This window comes from Geotrypetes seraphini, chromosome 1 (assembly GCF_902459505.1).
Source record: "Geotrypetes seraphini chromosome 1, aGeoSer1.1, whole genome shotgun sequence".
NCBI classification, from domain to species: domain Eukaryota; kingdom Metazoa; phylum Chordata; class Amphibia; order Gymnophiona; family Dermophiidae; genus Geotrypetes; species Geotrypetes seraphini.
The window spans coordinates 185,220,694-185,233,585 of record NC_047084.1 but is presented as its reverse complement, the minus strand read 5'-3'; the positions used below and the strand labels follow the sequence as shown (position 1 = coordinate 185,233,585).

The window sequence follows — 12,892 nt, the reverse complement described above, 5'->3', positions numbered from 1 at the left end:
ATTGGCCCCAGCACCGAACCCTGAGGGACTCCACTAGTCACCTTTCCTTCCTTCGAGCGACTTTCATTAACCACCACCCTCTGGCGTCTGTCCGACAGCCAGTTTCTGACCCAGTTCACCACTTTGGGTCCTAACTTCAGCCCTTCAAGTTTGTTCAACAGCCTCCTATGAGGAACTGTATCAAAGGCTTTGCTGAAATCCAAGTAAATTATATCTAGCATATGTCCTCGATCCAGCTCTCTGGTCACCCAATCAAAAAATTCAATCAGGTTCGTTTGGCACAATTTACCTTTTGTAAAGCCATGTTGCCTCGGATCCTGTAACCCATTAGATTCAAGGAAATACACTATCCTTTCTTTCAGCAACATTTCCATTATTTTTCCAACAACTGAAGTGAGGCTCACCGGCCTGTAGTTTCCTGCTTCATCCCTGTGACCACTTTTATGAATAGGGACCACATCCGCTCTCCTCCAATCCCCAGGAATCACTCCCGTCTCCAGAGATTAGTTGAACAAGTCTTTAATAGGACTCGCCAGAACCTCTCTGAGCTCCCTTAGTATCCTGGGATGGATCCCGTCTGGTCCCATCGCTTTGTCCACCTTCAGTTTTTCAAGTTGCTCATAAACACCCTCCTCCGTGAACGGCGCAGAATCTACTCCATTTTCTCGTGTAACTTTGCCAGACAATCTCGGTCCTTCTCCAGGATTTTCTTCTGTGAACACAGAACAGAAGTATTTGTTTAGCACATTTGCTTTCTCCTCATCACTCTCCACATATTTGTTCCCAGCATCTTTTAGCCTAGCAATTCCATTTTTTATCTTCCTCCTTTCACTAATATATCTGAAAAAATTTTTATCTCCCTTTTTTACATTTTTAGCCATTTGTTCTTCCGCCTGTGCCTTCGCCAAACGTATCTCTCTCTTGGCTTCTTTCAGTTTCACCCTGTAGTCCTTTCTGCTCTCCTCTTCTTGGGTTTTTTTATATTTCATGAACGCCAACTCTTTCGCCTTTATTTTCTCAGCCACTAGGTTGGAGAACCATATCGGCTTCCTTTTTCTCTTGTTTTTATTGATTTTCATCACATAAAGGTCCGTAGCCATTTTTATCGCTCCTTTCAGCTTAGACCACTGTCTTTCCACTTCTCTTATGTCCTCCCATCCTAACAGTTCTTTCTTCAGGTACTTTCCCATTGCATTAAAGTCCGTACGTTTGAAATCTAGGACTTTAAGTATCGTGCGGCCGCTCTCCACTTTAGCCGTTATATCAAACCAAACCGTTTGATGATCGCTAGTACCCAGGTGAGCACCCACTCGAACATTAGAGATACTCTCTCCATTTGTGAGGACCAGATCCAATATCGCTTTTTCCCTTGTGGGTTCCGTCACCATTTGTCTGAGCAGAGCCTCTTGAAAGGCATCCACAATCTCCCTACTTCTTTCCGATTCCGCAGACGGAACATTCCAGTCCGCATCCGGCAGGTTGAAATCTCCCAACAGCAGAACCTCCTCTTTCCTTCCAAACTTTTGGATATCCACAATCAAATCCTTATCAATTTGCTGCGATTGAGTCGGAGGTCTGTAGACTACACCCACGTAGATAGAAGTTCCATCTTCTCTTTTCAGAGCAATCCATATCGCTTCTTCCTCTCCCCAGGTCCCTTGCATTTCGGTCGCTTGGATATTGATCTTTAAATAAATAGAGAGCTACTCCTCCACCTTTATGACCATCTCTGTCCTTCCTAAAAAGATTATATCCCGGTAGTAGATTATGTAGCTGTTGCTCTGTATGATCTTTTCAGAGTTATGAGCAAAATGTCTGCTTATTCCATTTCTATCTGCAGGATGCTATGGATCAGTCAGTGGACGGTGGAATCCTCCTCCAAGGTGTCATTGAGTAAATTACCATTTAAAGCAGTGCTTCCCAACCCTCTCCTGGAGGACCACCAGGCCAGTCGAGTTTTCAGGATAGCCCTAATGAATATGCATGAGAGAGATCTGCATATAATGGAAGTGCCAGGCATGCAAATCTGCTCTATGCATATTCATTAGGGCTATCCTGAAAACCCGACTGGCCTGGTGGTCCTCTAGGACAGGGTTGGGAACCACTGATTTAAAGGACTTTTACTCTTTGGGAAAGGTCTGGATGATCTTATGGCCGCAGGATCCCACGCTGAAGTCTTTACCGGACAGCAGACCTTGAACTCCTAAGAGGACTGAATTTTTGGACTTCTAAATGTTCTTGGGAGGACCTTCAGACCAAAGATCATTTCAAAGCTCTAGACAAAGATTTGGAGCTCCAGGGGCCCTAATCTTTAGGATCCCGCTCTGCAACAGCTCCCAAGAAGCAGTTATGATGCCAAGCTGTAAGCCGAGCTTCCATGGAGGAGAGTGTGGTGCAGTGGTTAGAGCTAGAGCCTCAGCACCCTGATATTGTGGGTTCAAACCCCATGCTGCTCCCTGTGACTCTGGGCAAGTCACTTAATCCTCCACTGCTCAGGTACATTAGATAGATTGTGAGCCTATCGGGACAGATAGGAAAAATGCTTGAAGTACCTGTATGTAAAACCACTTTGAATGTGGTTGTATAACTACAAAAAGGCGGTATACAAGTCCCAATCCCACCATGCATTGAAGGGAATTATACAGGAAGGGGGGGGGGGTACCAACTCAAGTTCATTTGTCCCCTCCCAGACCTTTTTCTGGACTCTCCAACTAGGAAGCCAAGAAAAGTATACAAAGTCTGAACAATAATACAAAGACTTCTGTATCTGAAAGCCATAGAGCCCATACCAGAGGAAGACCTGAACTCTGACAGATACTCGATATACGTCATAGTGCCCAAGAGAGACTCATAAGACTGGAAGACAATTCTAGAACTCAAGGCAGTAAATGCATCCCTCAGGATACCCCGTTTCTGGATGGAGATGGTGTGGTCAGTAATTGCTTCAGTGGTACCCGGGGAATTTTTTGCCTCATTGGATTTTACGGAGACCTATCTGCGCATTCCCATTTTTCCAGAGCACAGGAAGTTCTTGCATTTCCATGTGCTCAGCAACACTTCGTTTGCGGCCTTTCCCTTTGGCCTGGCCACAGCACCATGGACCTTCACCAATGGATGGTAGTTGCAGCACACCTGTGCAGAGCAGATATACATGTACATCTGTATCTGGATGATTGACTGATAAGAGCTCAGTCCCAATCCAACAGCAGGCTGGCTGTTCAAAGTGATTCAGCTGCTGCAGAAGCTGGGCTGGGTGGTCAACTTTTAGAAAAGCCACCTGGAGCCAACACAGATCTTGGAGTATCTGGGAGTCCAGTTTGACACAAGGGAGAGCAAGTTGTTCTTCCCATAAGCAGTTCTGCAAAATTTATTCTCTACCAAAATGCCAACTTAACCTCCAACCCTTTGGTTTTGCCAGATTCATGGTAGTTATCAGAAATCCTCTTTCCTAGAGGCATGACCCTGGCAGATTGGGAGTCTCAGATGTGTGAATATGATACCTGCTTGTCCTTGGAGAAAGCAAAGTTACTTACCAGTAGCAGGTGTTCTCCAAGGACAGCAGGCATATATTCTTACAACCTTCCCACATATCTTAGTTAGCTCTCTTACTGAATTGCATGTCCTGCAAGCTGACTTCAGGCAGGAAGGCACCAGTACGTGCACGGTACATGCAGTCCTAAAGGATTTAAAGTGACTACACGTTTTCACTGTCCATGCCGGGTTCCATGGATAACATCACCAAAATGTGAAAATATATGCCTGTGGTCTTCGGAGAACAGCTGCTACAAGTACGTAACTGCTTTTAGGCTGTATGTTTTTGTCTGCTTTCATATTCTGTGTTTTTCAAGTGGAACTGGTGGAGATAAGAACAGTATCTGAATTCAAGAAAGCATGATTACAAGCACAAAAGTTCTGTGTGGGGGAGGAAGGGATTGTTAACTGGAATGGGTGGCAAGGCTGGTTTCTCTTGTTTTTATCTGCCAATCATGTTCTATGTTTTTATGTGGGTTGCATTAACAGGAAAATCAAATATGGTACTATGGTGCCACCCTACTTTGGGTGCTCTAGTTGTTGAAGCAAACAAAATTGTTAGAATTATAGCTAGAACTAGTGGTAATCAGCTAACTAAAATATGGTGCCACAGGGGACCTCCACTGACAAGAGAGAAAGACATTCTGGGTCACTCACAGAGATCTTCGCAGTATAAACCACCAAGGAAGATTGGTTAGGATGGCCTTTACACCCTTTATTCACCTGTGAAGAAACATACTTAAAAAGAACGCATATGCCTTTTAGTGCTAAGTGATAAATAGTAGTTTTATATCCTTGTTTCTTTTTGGTCACTATTAAAAAAATGTGATCCAACATTCTTTATCATGGATTCTTGCTGGTAAATAGTGGCATCCCTAGCTTTTGATTGTTAATAAGCCTTTGACACATTACGCTCACTCTGTATGTCTTCACAATACGTTAGGTTCAGATATAAATTATGTATTTTTAAACAATCCTCTACTCAGGAATAATAATCTAAGACATCCTCACCACTTCCCAAGCATAACCCGTTCTTCAAACACAACTTTGTCAGAGGTTTTTTTTTCGGGCCTCAGTACCACCACGCCACCGCTGTCAAAATTTCTTTAGCGGGAAGAATTATGTGAGAGATCCTCACTGGCCCATATTATTCATTTAAATATTTTCACTATTTGTAATACTGTAACTTTCTTTTATAAATATAAAGTGCAAAGTGCTTTATTATTTCATAACTTATCTTTTTAGTTTCTTTTTATATTCAGACCCGGGAGACAGACCCGACATGTTTCGCATCAGAATGCTGTTTCAAGGGTCTCCCTACAATACACAATAAGAGCATTAATAATAACATTTTACATTCAAAACTCTCCTCCCTTATACCAACTCATAACCTACACTTATTGCGACCGATTTTGTCATCTGATTCCTGATTTCAAAGAGCAAGATGTCCTCTCTTAAATCCTCCCCTCCAATCATCATGGCTGATTTCCCCCGTGCTTCATTGGGCAGGAGCTAGCCAATCAGAGATGCCCATTCCACCTCATTGTTCAACCCTCTTGGCTCTAAAGTATCAAGCTGATATATCCAGTGCTGTTCTTTTTCATTTAAAGCCTTCTCTAGATTCCCACCCTCCCGCCCTTGTTCAAAATAATGACACACCACATAAAGTCCTCTACCATATGTCCTTTAGCCACCCAGTGCTATACCATGGGGGCTTGAAGGTTTTCATTCGTTAAGCGTGATTTGTGCTCATTAAGCCTCATTTGTGCTCATTAAGCCATAATTTTACTGGTCTGCTTATGCGACCTATATATACTAGGTCACACGGGCACAAAATTGCATACACCCCATAACTGCTATTACAGTCAGTGATCCCTTTAGACCAGGGGTCTCCAAAGTCCCTCCTTGAGGGCCAAATCCAGTTGGGTTTTCAGGATTTCCCCAATGAATATACATGAGATCTATGTGCATGCACTGCTTTCAATGCATATTCATTGGGGAAATCCTGAAAACCCGACTGGATTCGGCCCTCAAGGAGTGACTTTGGAGACCCCTGCTCTAGACCTTAGTGTGATATTTTTCTTTGGGATGGTCCACTGAGACCCCTCTATAGTTTTAGAGCACCATTGGCACCTTTCGCATTTAGAATGACTTCCCTCCACTTTTTTCTTATTCCCCCCAAACTTTAGAAAATTTAATTTTTGCCCATGAAAAATATAATAGCAAGTAGAAACTCACTGGGGGGCAATGCTAATATCCAAGGATTTATTTTTTATTTTTAGCTAGTATGCCCTGGTACAGAGTACCAGCACTATTTTTTCTTGCCTTCCAAAAAATGTCCTATCCACCCACTATATTTCTCACATAAAATCTCCCAGCTTGTTCCCCCTTCCTCCCCATTGGTGTACCTACCAGCTTTGAACCTGTGACTGTGAGATTCAGAGGCATCCAGGTAGAGCTATTCTGAGTCATGTGGCTGCATATACCATACTGGCTGAAAAAAAGGCTCGTTATCTTGTTCCCTAAGATTGGCTCTGCATGAGTACCAGCACCTTATTTTCATAGATAAAAAAGCCCTTTGATATACCAATTAGTAGTGAAGTATCTGATTGTGTTCACAATTTCCTGTTTTTATGCTTTGTTTTATAGGCTCATCATCAGAAACAAGCAAAGAAACTGTTCCTTTTCAAGAAATTCAGGTGAAACAAGCTACTAGAAGTGATATGTCAGCTGATCTTTCAGGTGGTTCAGTCACAGCAGTAAATGAAAAGTGAAAGAAGGAGACTGAAAAGAAATTTAGAATCTTGCAAGGACGGTTTATAGTCAAAAATGATAAAGTCAAAACTTGATTTTAATGAATACATAGTATTTGTATTTTTTATTCTTACTAATAAGTGTTTTTGTTCTGTCTTTTAGAAGAGCAAAATTAATATACTGAATTAGTTCAAGTTACCATTAATGTAGTAACTAATAATTTGGGATCAGATTGCATAAAATAATTATGATGAAAGTAATTAAAATTTAAGAGCAAAAATAATACAGATTCTCTCCTCATTTTGCTACAGGTTGGGTTTCCCCCCCCCCCCAAAAGTTCAACATTTCTCTGGTTTTCTTGCAATGGTAGCTGGATAGGTCTTACTGTTCAGAGGATTTCTCCCATTCCATGCTTGTGGTATTTTTTGCAAGTGATCATCCTTTTAATTAGCCCAATATAAGAATATCCAAAGATGTTTTGGATAATTCTCCTAGACTGGAATGTATGATTGAAATTGAAACTGAGATCTATTCTGAATCAGGAAATCTAATGTGATATGCTAATATTTGCACCGAAAGACAATTTCAATCTGTTTAGTGCGAAAGTGATCTACATAAGAACATATGAATAGCCTCACTGGGTCAGAGACCAATGGTCCATCAAGCCCAGTAGCCTGTTCTCATGGTGGCCAATCCAGGTCACGGTGGCCAATTTTAGCTTCCAATTCTTAAGCATCTCTCCAGACCGGCACAGGTCACTGATGGGTAATAGCTCACCATGACCAGCAGGTGGAGACTGAGACAAACTTTTGGCTATGGTACTGGGCTATGCACTGGGCAAGTACACTCAGTCTGCTCTCAGTCTCCAGCAGGTAGAGGTGGTAAGCTTGTGCAGTCTTCCCTGGTTTAGTGTTGAGCTGTTGGGATTTGTTTAGTGGCCTTCTGGTCCCCTTCTGGTGCCGGACTGAGCTTGGGAGAACCCTTTCGGGGTCTGTCTGACCTCGGGGGTGGCACACTCGACGGGTTGAGTCCCTCCACCCATTTACCCCCACCACCCCAAAATATTTTCTTTTGAGGTGCCTCGGCTATAAACCTTGTCACCAATAATGTCAAGGCATATGGCTTGGAGAGCCATGGGGTCTGTTCAGATAAAGTTACCAAAAAAAACCAAAAACCTGAGGCAGTGTCAGTCTGAAGGGAAGCCATCAATTGTATTATTAACCAGCACTTTTTGTTTTAGCTAATCGCGTATTGCACAATGAGTATTTTTAAAGGGCTCATTGTGCTCCAGACGCAAGGTTGATGCGGTCGGCCTGTGTTGGTGGTGCGCCAACCGCAGCGGCAAAGGGGAATCCTCGATGGCTTTTCAAAATTTACAAGAATAAATCTAGTCAAAGAAAAATAGAGTACAACAGAAACAATTATAAAGAAACAAATCAGCAAACATAGTATGTCACTCTATTTAAACCCCCATTAATAAAAAATTATAATCTGCTGAGAGAGGCAAGATATGGAAAAAACAGGAATCAGGAAAATAATTGCAGTGGAACCTCGGTTTGCGAGTAACCCGGTTTGCGAGTGTTTTGCAAGACGAGCAAAACACTTAGCAAACTTTTGTCTCGCAAACCGAGCATGTTCCGCTACACAAGCACCTCCCCCCGTTCTAACTGGCATTGCAACCCCCCCCCCCTCCGAGAGAACCGCATTGCACCCCTGTGCTGAAAGTGGCATCCGCCCGCCCTTCCTCCCAAACATGCTCCTTACCCCATCTGCTGGTTGTGTGAGTGAAAGAAATCTCCCGTCTCTTGCTTGGGCTGGGCCTTGAGCATCTGTGCATGCTCAAGGCCTTCTGGCTCTCGTTCTCTCCGATTTTACCTTCTTCTCGGGGGTGCATCATAGCCATTCGCGATTGGATTACATCTTGCTTCCTTCTCGGTCTATTGGGCGGGTGGTGTGCACCCACATACTGGATGTCCCATTTAGTGACCACACGGCCGTTCAGTTGACTCTTCGGTGGGGCGGCCCCTCCCCTGACTGTATCTGGAGATTCAACCCCACCCTCTACTTGGATGATGCCTTCCATACTTTCCTTATTGAGGAATGGACTAGGTACAAACAATCTAATGAGGGGAGTGATGTTTCTGATACTGTGTTTTGGGAGGCCACCAAGGCATACCTTAGGGACTGCAGTGTTCTCCCCAGAAATTTTTTCCAGCCGGGTGGCACGAAAAAGTAGGCGGGTGGGGCGGGACGGGGAAATTTGGTGGTTCAAATTTGGTGCTATGCAAATTACCCCTCTCTGCTTACGGTGAAGGAGTAGGAGTGTGGAATAGGGTTGGTGCATGGCAACACTATGAAAATTACCTCTCCCTGCTCATGATGAAGGAATAGGGCAGCAGTGTCCAACCTTTTGGCTCCTTATAGCACATTGGCGTGCTTAGATCTTCCACGGTGGCGGAAGCCTAGGATGGGCTGTAATTTGGTGTGGCTAGACCTGTTGAGATGGGCGCTGCTCTGGTGGAGACGGAACATTGGTCGGGGGCAGGGCAATTGGGCTCTCCAGTTTATTCGTGGTAACCCTGCGTTTCCCCCAGGAGTGGGTGGTGCTAGCGGGGTGACAGCATGTTTTGGTTCTGGTTTCTGTTTGGGACATGTTTGCCCTCCGGGTGTTTCGCAATTCCCTTCGCATGACGAACTCCGTCACACCTGGTCTTTGCCTGCCATGCCCTTTTATGCTTGCCTTCAATTGCGCCATTACTTTGAGGGCCACCGTCGGAGGAACCCCTTAGGTTCTAGCTTGTTTGGCGAGCGTGTTCTTGTGGTGGCACTTCGGGGGTCCTACCTATGTTGAATACTGCTTTGGTACGTCCCATCCGTTTCTGTGCTGGTCTGGAGGGATGCTAAAGGAGAAATTAGGTCCTTACTAGTTAATTTTTCTTTCTTTTAGACTGTGTTTTCCAAAGAGTACAGGTTTTTCTTCGGGCTTTTTTGGTTGTGTTTGCTTGTTGGAGGAGCTTTAAGAGTAGTGGCATTTGGTTCAGCGTTCTGAAAAGGTTATTTTTTCTAATCAGTATCTTAACAGTGTTCCCTGGTCCAATTTTAGACTATTCCTTGGTCATGCGAGTTTGGAGTTGTATGTTCTTGTTCAGCCTAGTTGATTTATGCTTGGCTATTCATAAAGATTGATTATAAGATGGTCTGTACTGAAGCCAAAAGTTAGTGTCTCAGTCTCCACCTGCTGGCAGAAGAGCATAAACCCATCCGCTTCTGTGCCGGTCTGGAGGGGCTAAAAGAAAGAAAATTAGCAGGTAAGGACCTAATTTCTCCTCATAATTATTATTATATATTTTCTTGTTATAGTGGAGGCATGATCCCTTAAAAAAAAAAAACCAACAACCAACAACAGAGCTTCCTTTCCTCCTGGTTCAAGTAGCAGTGGTGCCACACCCAGAAATTTTTTTTTTCTTGGGAAGTGCACAAAAAATGAGGGGAGTAAAAAGAAAGAAAAGTGGGCTAGCAGCAGGACAAGCGTGCATAACTTATACTGAATGGAAGTGTCTTCAATGTGTGGTGCAGCTCATGACTGACACAAAAATTTAAATGTATTTCTGCCATTTGATTGGCTGCCTGTCTCATGATACAAAAAAGGAGTCGTGAGGATGAGATGTCAATAATTCAGCCACAGGTATAAAGTTCAAAGTTTACTTTATTGATAGTAACACTGCGAGGACTTGAAGACTCAACCCTGACAGTGTTTCGGCATCTATGCCTTTGTCAAGAATCTATTGAGCCATGACAAGTTAAAAACAATAATAAAAATAATATAAGAACATAAGAAGTTGCCTCCGCTGGGTCAGACCCGAGGTCCATCGTGCCAGTCCGCACCGGCCCATCAGGCCCATGACCTGTAATGTGATCCTTCTCTAATCCCTTTTATCCTTCTATCCATACTCTGTCTAAAACCTATCTCTACCTCTATCTGTATCCTTCAATCCCCCTATCGTTCAGGAATTTATCCAATCCTTCTTTGAACCCCCGTAGTGTACTCTGCTCTATCACAACCTCCGGAAGCGCATTCCAGGTGTCCACCATCCTCTGTGTAAAAAATAACTTCCTAGCATTGGTTCTAAAATTGTCCCCTTGTGCTAAGAGACTAAAATAAAAATAATATGAAACACACAATCTAAAATAATAAAATCATAACTAATAAAAGCATATCAAGCAAAACAGAAAATGATAAAATCAATTTGCAAAGACAAATGGACCAATACATTGAAATTTTGGAAACAAGATGTCACATAGCCTCTGATTCAATATTTTAAACCTTTATAGTTGACTTGCATTGAATGCTCTATTTGTGTGATAGAACTACCAGCCATTGAGGCAGGCATATTTTACCTGTCATGCAGTCTCCTTTTTTCACCAGATTTCTTTCTGTATCACATTCATCTAGCCTTCTATTCCTTTTTGCCCTTCTTTCCAATTTCTATTTACTTTCAATCAGTATCTTTAGGTGTATCATACTCTATTTTTTATGCCTAGTGTACTTCTAATAGATGTTTATCTGATTTATAAATGTCTAACAATATGTTTAGTTACATCTTGTTTCCAAAATTTCAATGTATTGGTCCATTTGTCTTTACAAAATGATTTTATTACATTACATTACATTAGGGATTTCTATTCCGCCATTACTTTGCAGTTCAAGGCGGATTACAAAAGAATTATCTAAGATGTATTACAACAAGAACTTACCAAAAAAAAAAAATTTGGTCATTTTCTGTTTAATAATACATATATTTTCCTTACTTGATGTGCTTTTATTAGTTATGATTTTATTAGTTTATATTATGTGTTTCATATTGGATTATATTATGTGCTTCATATTTATTTTTATTATTGTTTTTAACTTGTCATGGCTCAATAGACATTTGACAAAGGCATAGATGGTGAAACACTGTCAGTGTCGAATCCTCGCAGTACTACTATCAATAAAGTGAACTTTGAACTTTACACCCATGGCTGAATTATTGACATCTCATCCTCACGACTCCTTTGTTGTGCCTCGATTGTCTTGTTGAGGCGTCATTGGGCTCCCTTTTTGGGGCCTGTCTCATGAGTCATTTCCTCCTTCCTTCCTTCCTTCTCCCAAAGTAGGTGGCATTGATGAATTTTGAGAGCTAACCTCAGAGCTAAGTAGCTAATCAATTACAAATAAAAAATGAAATGAAGTATAAAACACAATGAAATTGAATTTAATTAACGAAGAATACAATACGTATGAAGTTTAAAGTAACATTAGTATGAATTATTGAAGCTAAGGGCTGATTTTAGTTTTGATAGAAATAAATAATAAAGTGGACTGACGAAGACATGAGATAGCTGGGCACAATTTATGGTCCAGTTATTATCTGAAGGTCCATACAAAAGAAAAGAAGAAACAAACAAAAAAAATTATATATTACATATTGCGGCATCATATACAAAGATATATACATATATATATTCTCTTATCTTTGTATATGATGCCGCAATATGTGAGCGGACATTGTATGGCTTCACAATAACAGTAATATGAGAAGACTATAGGAGATAGTGTGATATATACCGTATATATATACTAGTCTTTAAGCCCGTTACATTAACGGGTGCTAGAGTAGATGTCTGTCTGGGTATTTTTTTTCTTTGTCTCTCTCTCCTTGCACGCTGCCTTTCTGTCATTTTTTCTGTCTGTGAATCTCCCTGTGTCCTTAGTGCCCCCAGTGCCTCCTTCCTCCCCTCACCCCCCCAACGATGCCAGCCTGCCTGCCTCCCATCCCCCTGAGCAGCATGTTTCTGTGGAAACCACCCCACCCCCTGATGCCAGCCTGCCTACCTGCCTTCCATTGAAACCCCCCACCCCCCACCCCCTCCGTTGCCTGCATCCCCGTTCTATTGAAACCCCCCTGATGCCAGTCTGCCTGCCTGCCCGCATGTTTCCATGAACCCCCCCACCCCCCTCTGATGCCAGCCTCCCATCCTCCTGAGCAGTATGTTTCCATGGAAACCACCCCCCTGATGCCATCCTGCCTGCCTTCCATTGAACCCCCCACCCCCCTCCGATGCCAGCCTGCCTGCATCCCATCCCCCTTACACTGAAACCCCCCCACGATGCCAGCCTGCCTGCCTGCCTTCCATCCCCCTGAGCAGCATGTTTTTAACCCCCCCCCCCGCGCTGACCCTAGGCACACCACTAACACGCCGCAAATCCCTCCCTCCCCCCCACCCTAAGCACACCAGTAACATGACGTGACTCCCCCCGCCGACCCTACCCAGGGGGCGGGAAACTGCACGGGGACACCAGGAAATTGTTTTTCACTGAAAGGGTGGTTGATCGCTGGAATAGTCTTCCACTTCAGGTTATTGAGGCCAGCAGCGTGCCTGATTTTAAGGCCAAATGGGATAGACATATGGGATCTATTCACAGAGAAAGGTAGGGGAGGGTCATTGGGGTGGGCAGACTAGATGGGCCGTGGCCCTTATCTGCCGTCTATTTCTATGTTTACCCGGCACAACAGAAACCCCGATTGACCCTCCCAGCCGACCCGCCCACCGCTAGACGGCTGAC

At 43.2% G+C, this 12,892-nt stretch overlaps 1 protein-coding gene across 4 annotated transcripts in view; it reads left to right on the top strand.

Annotated features, from left to right (window-relative positions):
- Positions 1 to 6,318, top strand: part of SPATA4 (spermatogenesis associated 4) — a 61,015-nt gene extending 54,697 nt beyond the window's left edge. For all 4 annotated transcript variants that reach the window (XM_033942806.1, XM_033942801.1, XM_033942824.1 and 1 more), the window contains exon 6: positions 6,181 to 6,318. In XM_033942806.1, coding sequence (XP_033798697.1) covers positions 6,181 to 6,305 — 125 coding nt within the window. In that variant the 3' untranslated portion in view covers positions 6,306 to 6,318. The remainder of the gene's footprint in view (positions 1 to 6,180) is intronic.
- Positions 6,319 to 12,892: the final 6,574 nt, after the last annotated feature.